This window comes from Galeopterus variegatus, unplaced genomic scaffold (assembly GCF_000696425.1).
Source record: "Galeopterus variegatus unplaced genomic scaffold, G_variegatus-3.0.2 Scaffold92, whole genome shotgun sequence".
Taxonomy (NCBI): domain Eukaryota; kingdom Metazoa; phylum Chordata; class Mammalia; order Dermoptera; family Cynocephalidae; genus Galeopterus; species Galeopterus variegatus.
The window spans coordinates 926445-937431 of NW_007726203.1; the positions used below are offsets into that span (position 1 = coordinate 926445).

A 10987-nucleotide genomic window follows, 5' to 3' on the forward strand; every position below is an offset into this window, starting at 1 on the left:
CCCGGCCTCGGCCCCAGTCCCACCCCGGCCCTCCCTCTCCGCCGCCCGGCGGCCACGCCCCCCCGCAAAGCAGGGCACGCGCCGGGACGCGTACTCCCGCCGCCAGCGCCATCTTGACCGGGCCGTCCGGGGTAGGGACGCCGCTGTGGCCACGCCTCTAGGGGCGGGGCCCTCCCTGCGCTTTGATCCTCCCAGCTGCTCCTCCCCATGTGGCCCCTCCCTCGGGCATGCGGGCTCACCCCAGCCCCAGAAGCAAGAGGAAGTGGTCAGGGAGTGGGCTCTTTGCAGAGGCAATAGTAACTAACGTGGTGGCCGGGACAGCCCTTCCCACAACTGGGACAGGACAAGACACCACTGAGCCCCAGGTCCAAGCCAGGATGATGGGTCCCCACCAGGCAAAGATCAAAAACCATAAGGCAGAAGGCTGTGGTGACTGCATGTACAGCATAAGCTGCTGTAGGTGCCCAGAGCCGTGGGCATGAGTGGCTGTAGGGACCCTGGCAAGATCCTCGCTAGGGCTCAGTTATCGCAGCACTTGGGCAGGGAAGGCAGTCAGATGACACCACCCCAGAGTACTGAAAACCACACTGGAGGGTGCTTCAAGCAGAGGCAGGGGGCTGCCTGGACTAAGACCCTGCCTCGTGCCCCTCTGGGGAGGAGGAATCAGAGATGGCAGTTTAGCCACAGCATGGCTGGTGGCTAAGAATGGACCCCCCACCTTGCCCATCAGAGCACCAAGTGCACAAAAGCTGGACAATGTCCTCCAAGGCAAGGCTGGGGGCAACAGGTCCCTCACTGCTGTGGGACTGCAGTGGCACCTCTTAGACACTGGTATTTTCATTTGTTTGATTCTGAACAAACACTGAAAAGTCACACCTGTCGGGGCAGGGCAATGAGAGGGGAGTGGGCCCTGAGTGCTGCCACATGCAGCCTCGTTCTCATCACCTGGAGCACCAACACGGTACGGTGTTGGCGATGTCAACATTTGTTCTTTACCATCTTAAGCATTTCCACTTCCTTGTTGCATGAACCGATTTTTGAGGTGGAAAACTATTTTTCCACAGCTACTTAACACAGTAGCAGCAACTGATGTTCATGTCTCTGGTCTGGCAGAATTTGAAACTTCTGTGAAGATAAAGGTGGTAAAAAACATCTTCTATCGTCACCCATGGCAGCAACCTAACACTTGAGGCCACTAACCCTGTGTTCTCCTGGTTGAAAGGTTTCGGAGTGTCACTTTGGAAATGAAACCAAAACCCAGTTCTTCAGCGCTAGAAATCATGAGTAATTGCAGGTGTTCCGGGGACTACGAGACAGAAAGGCGGCAGTGAAACCAGTATGCAATCTGCACTCTAATCCAGGTTTATTCAATACAATTCTCTCACTCTACACAACAAAGTACAAACACGTTTTTATCTAAAATGCTACAAAGTTACAAAACTCAAAACAAATTTTATAGTACTGACTGTACAATAGAAGCCAAAAAAAGCAATGTACATTCTGCCAAGGTAACCTGCAAGACCACCATGAATTGACAGGCACATGGGGGCTCGGTGATGACCCTGCAGAGCTGGCTCTCAACCCGCTCACCAATTTCAGAGTAAGGTATGCGGGATGTGGAGGTGTGTGCATGGGTATGTGGAAAAACAAAGCCACTCACAGCAACTAACACTGGCGAGAGAGGCTCTTCTGGGGTGTCTGACCCTAGAGGTTGGAAGAGGACTCAAGTAGGGGAGCAAACGCCAGGCCTACTGGGAAGGGCGGCTGCTGGAAAGCTCGCCCTCTTTCCTGAAAGATGCTGCACAGCAACAGCAAGGGTAGGACTGGGCCACCAGACTGGCCCCAGGTCACCCGTGGAAAGGAAAAATGCTTGTCCCTGCTGGCTTTGCCACATAACTGCCTCTCAGGAACCAGAAATAGGTGAGCTTTCTAGCCAGAAAACTTACAGCCACAACCCCAAACCAACATTTCTGCAGCCAGATAGATGTTGGCCTGCGGAGGAAATGTCTCAATTGCTGCTTTCGAAGCCCGCCAGAGTAAGAGATTTCCTTTCCTACCAATCCTCCTGTGGCTAGAAGTGACAGGACTGACATGGATGGGCATAAGTTACAGGGGTGCGGGCTTTGATGACCCTGCTTATCGGGAGGAGTTGGAGCTGGAGCGGCTCCTGTGGCGGCGGCGGCCAGGGGAGCGCGATCGCCGGCGCACAGGGGACCTGCGCCTCGGGGAGCGAGACCTGTGGAAGAGGAGAGACCATGTGAGAGGTCTGGCTGCAGGGCAAGCCGGCATCTTTCTGGAACAATCCTCCAGTTTCACTTCTCTACACTAGAAGTCAGTACAGCTCCCTTTGGATGGGACTGGCCTAGGGCTCTTGGGAAGGGAAAGGGGTATTCTTGAGACCAAAGGCACCACCCAGGCCTTCCTCCTCTTCTCTGAGGGCTGCAGAAGATGCGGCTCACCACCACTGGCAGGGAAAGGCCAAACTGGCTTCTACTGAGGTGATTTTCGCCCTCCACTACTCCTCCGACCTCCTCCTCTCCTGGCCCTTCCTGTTTTCTCAGCTGGGAAGGGGGGAGAGGTGCACCTGGTCTGATTCAGAGTAGTTCAGGTGCAACACCAGGACCTCTTCTGCTTGCTACTCACTATGGTGACTGCCCTCCTCCATCACCTGATGAGCCTCGGAGGACCACCCACCCACCAACACAGCTCCCTCCCCCCACAGCAGGGAGGGCAGGCAGAGCTGAATAAAAGGCCCCCCAGGTCATCGCAGTCACACGAAGTTTGTAAATCAAGCAAACTGAAAGCGGCCCAATCAGTCTGCTGCAAGACTCCAAGCTGATTTACCTTCTCCTCATACGTGGGGGTGACCTGCGCCACATGGGAGGTGGTGGCAACATTCTCCTGGGAGGGCTGAACCGCCTGGGAGGTGGCCTAGGCCAGGGGGCCAGCACAGCAGTTGCAGTGATCTCCTGGCCATCGATTTGTCCTGTTAAGAAAAGGACAAGTCATAAAGTATCTAGAGAGTACCCACCCTAGGCAAGGCACCAACCCACATGCTGGGCCTGCCACGGTGACAACAGGCCTGACGGGACAATGACAAACGTTAGGTATAACTGAGTCATGACTGAGGTTGCACCAGGAAAAACTACAAGGGGGCATGGAACCTAACGGGGGACACTGACTGATGTGTTGGGACAGCCTCCCAGAGGAAGTGCCACCTAAGTTAAGACCTAAAGAATGTGCTAGAATCAGCTAAATGGAAAAGAAGGGTTGTGCATGGTCATGAGCTGGGAAGGACCCAAAGCCCTGGTGAGAGAGGCAGCAGCTAGAACGAGGGACAGGTTCACATGAGGCCTACTGTGCAGGGCAGAACGGGGGCTCTACTGGCAGGACCACTGAGGTGGTATCAGCATTTGAGTTTCCTTCTCAAACATGATGGGAAGCTGAGGCTGGGGCAGAAAGAGGGGTAGACCTGTTAGGAGGCTTCTGCAGCACAGAGATAGGCATCAGATGATATCAAATAAAATGGGAGGAAATGGACGAATTCAGGTGATAACTAGGAAGTAAAATCACCAGAATCTGGTGATGGATCATGGGGATGGTGAGGGATGCCCGGGATGAGCTTCCATCTACTACGAAGTGGAACTCCAGTGGGGAACAGCATGAAAGAAGTTTCAGGTGACATTTAGGCCTTTGTCTTGAGAGTCTGAAAAAGAGGCCTCAAGGAGGTGGATGCATACAGACAGCATTTAATACCACGCGTGTGCATGCGATGGCACGATAAAGGGACAGGGAGGGAGGTGGCACAGCACACAGGTCTCAGAATGTGCAGGGCCTCTGGGAGGAAAAAGCAAAGGAAGCTGAGGTGCAGACCTAGAACCCTAGGGGAGTGCGTACCCCTGATAAGAGATTGTCTCCACAGCAGGGGCCCCCAGAGGGTGCAAGGGTCTTTTGTCTTCTCAGTTCCTACCTTTAAGGTAACTTCAAAGGTACCTAGGAGGTAACCCGGGCACATGGACTTGTGTTCACAACATACTCAAGAGGCTTAATTCAAGCAAAGAGGGGCCCTCAGCCTAATGGGGTCCCCAGCCCATTGCCAAAACCAACCCAAAGTAGGGATTTCCCAGCAAAGACTATACAATAACAGAGACAATCCGTTTTCTGGCCAGCTGCTAGTAGGGGCCAACTCCTTCCATCTCTTCTTGGAGATGGTATTTGATGATGTATAACAGCATGGGGACACACACAAAAATCCTACCAGAATCTTAAGAAAAGCTGGAATTTTTATAATCCCTACGTGTGCCCAATTCTCTTGAGTTTTTAGTTTATTAGCAAGTGCTCAGACTCTGTCAAATACCAGAAGATCAGCAGCACTAAAGTGAAGGTGTGATTCACAAGGCCAAGAGCTGATGTGAGTGACACAGCCATAGTTTATGCTGAATCCTGTAACATTTCAGAGGGACTTAGGCAAATTGAAAGAGAAGTTAGCTAAATATCAAGAAAAACTTCCTCATAGCCAAACTCTACCAGAGCATAAAGGCAATTATCCAAAAAAGAAAAACTGTTAAGCTACTTATAAAGTTTATAACAGGGCCCAAGAGGACTCAGGTTGTGGAACATTCAGACTCTCTTCCCCAATCGGGCCTGGCAACTCAGTTCAGTACTGTGGACTGCCTGTTCTCAGCCCCAGCTGCTTTGATTGTAACAGCAGGGAGCCGGGCAGAGACAACTCCCCATTCCTTAAAGTGCTGACTTTTGAAGACAAAATGAAAACTGGTCGTCCAGAACTATTCACAAGTGTTCACATGCTTTAAAAACCATTGTGCCTAATACAAATAGCTATAAATGTTATAAATAGTTAAAAGATACAAGTGTTTGAGAAAGGGGTAAATTTTTGAATTCAGTAAATCCATCACTCCACAAAATAATCCTAAAAATACTGAAACGTTGGCAAAATAGAAAATGACTCTAGGAAGAATTAAAGGAAATATGTGCCCATATAAAAAGCCAAATATATTTTTTATAAGGAATCTTCATGTGATCCTTAAGCTTTTAGCAGACCGAAAATTTCTTAAAATGCTAATATATTCATATTTGCTGAATTTCTTCAAGAATAGTGTTCCATAAAACATGTTTTTGGTAAACACATACCCGCTGAGTAAGAACTGGAATCCTGAAAGAGCTCCAGGGAGACTATGAAGTGTAGCCAGGTTGGAAATCAGTTCTAAAGGTCCCTGTGGGTAGCGGGTGTCTGAGAGGATAGAGGTGGGAGGTCAGAGGGGTGCTGGCAGGGTCACCCACCTCCGTCCATGTGCTTCAGCGCCTTCTCAGCTTCATCCGGATTCTCAAACTCCACGTACGCATAGCCTTTGGACAGATGAGGATGCATCCTCTCTACGGGCATGTCAATCATTTTAATTTTCCCATAGGTTGAAAATATCTCCATGATGTGATCCTAGAGAGAAAAAAGGGTCAATCTAACACTCACCCACCCATTTCTTGTTTAAGAGTCAAAGAGAACTCAGTGCATAATGACTGAAACCTTGGCAGAGTAAAAGCATCCTGCTATCTAACTAGAGCCATCAACATCTTGGGATAAATCCTGTACACACGCACATGACAGTTCTTTGAAAAGAATTAATCAGTGCTCTACTGGAATCAAGTACACCCCGCCAGTCCTCTGAAAGGTGACATTCTAAGTTCACTCATTGGCACAGGCCTGCTTATTCACACCCCACTTGTCCACCAGACCAGTCCATGATCCTCACCTTGGTCACGTTCCTGGTGAGCCTCCCAATGTGCACTTTGGTGGGTTTTGGGGAAGGGCTCCGCCTCTTTCTCTCCTTTTCATCTCTTTTAGGTGGCTTGGATCTGATTAAGAAAACAAAACACCAGAAACAATCAGTTTCTGTCAAGTCAAAACATACTGGATTCCTTTTTAGTGGGATATTATCTGCTTGTATGACAGTTTTTGTATGAGTTTCTGATCGGTTCCTTTATATTATCCCTGTCTCAGAAATCCTATTAAGACAGAAAGACCGACTCCTTTTTGGTCTATTTTTACAATAACTGCAGGAGATTTAGTCCCCAGTTGAAAGCTCAAGTTCCCAGATAATACATGAGTCTGGGCACTCACTTGGAGCGGGAGCGCCGCCTGTTGTCGTGTCTGCGCCGAGAAGGACTCGGAGAGCCAGAGGAGCTGCTGGAGCTGGAGCTTCGGGATGTGCTAGAACTTCCTGAGCGGCTCGATGCCGAAGAGGAGCTAGAACCACTGCTTGAGCCTGTGCTGGTGCTGGAACCAGAGCTGGAGGTCGAGCTAGACCGAGACCTGAGTGTAAGATGAAAGGGTTGCGAGGAAGTCACATTTCTGCACAGTAGAGATTCCTCCTCCAAGCCAAATGCTCTTCAGAAGAGGAAACTGCTGTTTGGTATCTTCAAGCCTCACTGCTTTCCCCAGTGGGGATCCCCCACCCCAGGCCAGAGCCCTGGGCGTCACACTGTGTGGGTCACAGGAAAGGGGGATGGGCTGCTTTCTACATACATAGAAGTCTTTCCTCCTGGGAGGTAAAGAAAGAACCTAGCAGAAGTCAGAATCACCAATCTAACTTGGGAAGGTGGCTGCTGACGGAAACAGGCTGGGATTCAACCACCAAAAAAAAAAACAAAGGCTTTAAACTAGGGTAATATAATCAAAATTCTGAATCAAACCCACTTGAGAGAAAAATGTACTTCAAAATGTCACATTCCTTAATCTACAGAAAATAAGGAATACTCAAACAACATTTTCTATATATAATCAGAGCAAACTCCAAACTGGTCTGGCATAAATTAGGGGGTCTCTGTTAAACAATCTGAGGGCATGTTTTCTTTGTAAAAAAATCAAGAAAACACAGTCCTCTGTGGACTCTGCAGGGAGGAGGGATGTGGCTGCCACAGCAGGGTCCTCTCTGTGCTCTAGGCCAGCCAGCCCCACCTGGTGCTGCTGCTACCACTGGAAGCGCTGCGCCTCTTTCGAGCTTTATCCCTGCCGCGATCCTTCTCACTCGACTCCTTGGTGGCCCCTTTGTCTTTAGAACGATCTTTGGACTTCTCATCAGAGCGGTCTTTGCGTTTGGTAGGAGAAGGAGCCCTGGATGGTGAGGAAGGGTGTGAGATTGCATGCTCCTTTGACCAAACCCTGAAACAACAGCACAACCCAAAAGAGGGGATCCAAAAGGGCTAGAAATCCTGGGTGATCACAGAGCAAAGTGATCTGTGGCTTAGGACACTCACTGTGGAATGCAAGACATTTTCAATCTTCCCCTTTCTGAGGGTCCCTAGCAGTGAGCACCCCCAAAGTAGCACTAGAAAAATCTTACAGAAAGATTACCTAGTGCTGGACTTTTTATTATTTTCTTTGACTCCTAGCAAGCTCTTCTTTTTCACTCCTGATAAATCCATTCTCCCCTTCTGAGGTGTTCAAAGCAGCAATGGCGGCCTCACTTATCTGAACTCTCACTTCTAACTCGATTCTGAGAAACGATCCCTAATCGATGGCAATTTACGCCAAAGAGCAGCCTAATAACAAGATAAAAGGATTTAAAGAGTGAACGAATTGGCAAGGCAACAAATCTACTTTGCAGTAAAAAGCTGAGTACACAAGAAGGCAGTAAGGGAATACGGTAAGCAGCAAGTGTCCACATGGACAGGAACACACGGGGGACAGTCACTGTTTCCTCGTCAAGGATTCCCTATCCCCACAGTAAGCACAGGTAGAACTGTCACCCAGGTGGTCTTTTTTCTTTCTTTTTTTTTTTTTAAAGGAATGGGGTTGGTGGTGGTACCCATCACTGTTACTTTATAGGTTGAACAATACCAGTTTTCACTCATACGTTTGATGAGCCCTCTACAGTCCTTTCAAAATACTACAGCACACACAACACAGAAAATCCTAACTTGAGTGTGGCTCTCCTGATAGGATTAGATCTTGTTTAATTACTGTAATTTCCTCTTAGGATCCACTGGATAATGATATGACTGGAATCAAAAACCATTTCAAGTGACTGGTACCAGCATCAAGACATTTAATACCAAAATGCAAATAGATAAACTGTCACATAGGACATTTAAAAAGCAGTAAAAGAGTAATTAAAAGTAGTTTTTGCAAATACTGAACTTTAATGATATGCATACCTAGTGTGTAGGGAGAAGTATACACCAAATCTGCAATTTACTTTGGAATGTAAGAAAAGTAAGACTGATGGGTGAATTATTACAAGATATACCAAATATGGCAGAAACGTGACTTTGAAAATCACAAGTGGTGGCTATGTTGGAATTAACAGTATAATCTTTTCAACCTCTCTGTGTGCTTGAAATTTTTCAAAAAACAAGATGTTGGGGAAAAAGTAAACATTGGAACTGGTGAGAAACTGTATATCATGTGAGGGTTTAGCAATGTATCCGGACTCCTGCATGCGCTTAATAACGGTAATAACAAACCACTAATTAGTTATGTGCCCTATTTTCCAGTGAGGTTTTGTACAAAGTGCATGAGATGTAAGCAAAGATCTCAGGATGCCAGTTAGAACTACTTCTGTCTTGCTTTCCTGTAAATGAGGTGAACACGGCATGCCAATCAGGGTTCTGTTTTCACATGTGCGGAGGTGCCTCAAAATGCTGCTAAAGAAGTGTTCTGACCCAGGAAAGAAGAGCACCCAGCTCGAACAGTTAAATGAGAGTGAAAGAGGGCAGAATGTCACCTTTACTGCTCCTTTCCAGAACTATAAAGTGTTTGCCTTAAAACAAGAAGGTACTATAGACACATAGTAGGCAGCACTTGATAAGGTTAGTGTCCTTGAACAATCAGTGAGTACAACTCAGTGGTTAAGAGTCTAGAGTCAGCATGCCTGGGTTTAATTCGCGTCTTTGCTGTGTAACCTTGGACAAGTAATTTATTTTTTCTGACGTTTCTCATTATCAATTTTTCACCAGCAATATGATGACAATTACAATCCCACTTTACACAGTTATCAAGGCATTAACCAAATTAATACATGAAAGAGATGTGGCACCCAGTGAAGGCTCAATAAATGTTAGCTAATGTTAGAAAAAAGGGTTGTTTCTCCACACCTGGAGGCTCATTCCCCACATACTCTCCTCTCCAAAGTCACACATAATTCCTGAATGCTCAACCGGGGTCCCCGGACAGCCCCCCTAAAGATCACCTAGAGCAGCACCGTCCAACAGAAACAGTGTGAGCCATGAGCATAACCTAAAATTTCCTAGTAGTCACATCGCAAAAAAGTAATAGGTAAAATTAACTTTAATAATATATTTGACACACTATACCCAATTTATCTTTCCAAGACATAATCAATACAAAAACTAATGAAAACTTACTTTTTTCCCTACAGTAATTAAGTCTTCTAAGTCTGGTATGTATTTTAACATCTCAGTTCGGATTATCTATATTTCAAGTGCTAAATAGCCACATGTGGCCAATGCTACCCTACTGGGACAGCACAGGTTACCCCCAGGCAGATTACAGCCCCCTCCCCCGACCCCTCCCCCCACCCAATTCTAAACATCTGCCCAAATGTACTTAGTAAAAACAAGCACCACCGGTTATTTTCAAGCACTCTGAAAATTAAGAACCACAGAGTAAGCGAACGCTTTGCTTTGCTGGGTGTGGTCGAGTGCTAGAAAGCAAAGGCTGAGGTTCTCTGCTCACACAAGTTCAGGTAACAGCTCAGGACCTCGGTTACCTCCCCCATCCTCCGGAAAAGCGCGCGTCCAACAGCCAAAGAGAGGAGAGAAGAATTAGTTAAATCTTGAGTAGATGGCGTTTCAGCACACATCTTCAGAGCACCTTCCCCACTTAGAAGTGCATTTCAGACACAGTTCATGCGAAATAACAAAGGCAGAAAAGCCCGCTCCTCATCTCTCTTCCACCGACCTTATTAACCTTCCCACACCCTCCGTTCTGGGGCACCCCGGTCAAACCGAGCTCGGTCACCATACTCCGTCCCCGCTGGATCGAATGTCCCCAGGCTTAGCGCAGAGACCAGCGCACAGGAGCCCAGCAGAGGTTCTCTGAGTGAAGGTCAGGATTCACGACTCTGAAGGGGGGCTGAGCCGGCCTTCCAGAGCACCCCACAAAGCAACTCCGCGACCCCTGCCCGCGTTCACTCACAACTCCCAGTCCCGGCGCCGGGCCGCGAGCGCTTCCAGGCAGGGCCCGGGGTGGCCCACCTGGTTCTCCGCCTCGCGGGAGGGCTCCGAGGGGCGGAGGCCGCGCTCCTAGCGGCTCTGGGTCCCGCCGGCCTGGCTGGGCCGCCACCAAGCGCACGAAGGGGGGACGCCCTTCCGTCCGCGGCGGCCCCGACCACTTCCGGGCCGCGGCCTCGACACCTCCCACTCCGCCCGCCCCGGCCACACACTTTCTCCTCGGACGCCGAGCCACCAGGCTGCCCCGCCGCCCCGCGGGGCCGAGAAGCGGGCCGGCTCCACGATAAGTCACGCTGGGCCTGGCGGGTGGTCCCCAGAGCTCGGATGCGGCCGGATTCCGCTCCCAACTTACATCTTCCCGCCGCCGCCGCCTCCTCCCGCTCTCCTCGGCCGCTGAAGCGGGCGCCGTTCTGTCGTCAGAGTTAAGGAGCGGGAAGGAGACGCTGTCCGGCGCGCAGTGATGACGTATACGCCTCAGCCAATTGGGCACGAGCAGGGGATAATTAAAGGGCCAAGGCCGTTCGTGGGAGCCGTGTGCGGGGCACCTATTATGTCTCCCCCATGGAGAGGTCGCGGGGGCCGTCCCGAAATGGCTCCGCGCTGCCATCTGAAGCGGGCAAAGCGGCGCTCGCTAGGCCGGAGAGGGCCGCGCCGCGTGGGCGGCGCGCGGGCCGGCGCGGAGGGGGTTAACGCGGCTGCGGCCCCGCCCCCGTCCGCGCGCGTGCGCACTGGGCTTGCGGCGGGGCCGGCTGGTTTCCCCCGCGGGGGGGGCCCGGCC

At 49.9% G+C, this 10987-nt stretch overlaps 1 protein-coding gene across 6 annotated transcripts; it reads right to left on the reverse strand.

Moving 5' to 3' along the window:
• Positions 1–2045: 2045 nt before the first annotated feature.
• Positions 2046–10621, reverse strand: RNPS1 (RNA binding protein S1, serine-rich domain). Of its 6 annotated transcripts, none has more exons than XM_008581844.1 (8): positions 10562–10621; positions 7370–7557; positions 6974–7129; positions 6137–6328; positions 5769–5871; positions 5302–5455; positions 2845–2986; positions 2046–2236 (listed from the first exon to the last, which is right to left on the reverse strand). In XM_008581844.1, exons 2-8 carry the CDS (start codon positions 7438–7440, stop codon positions 2137–2139), a joined length of 918 nt encoding a protein of 305 aa, XP_008580066.1. In that variant the 5' UTR covers positions 7441–7557; positions 10562–10621; the 3' UTR covers positions 2046–2136. The 6 variants fall into 6 exon arrangements, with proteins under 6 accessions (XP_008580066.1, XP_008580094.1, XP_008580085.1 ...); XM_008581872.1 differs by lacking the exon at positions 10562–10621 and adding an exon at positions 10234–10252; XM_008581863.1 differs by lacking the exon at positions 10562–10621 and adding an exon at positions 9938–10157.
• Positions 10622–10987: the final 366 nt, after the last annotated feature.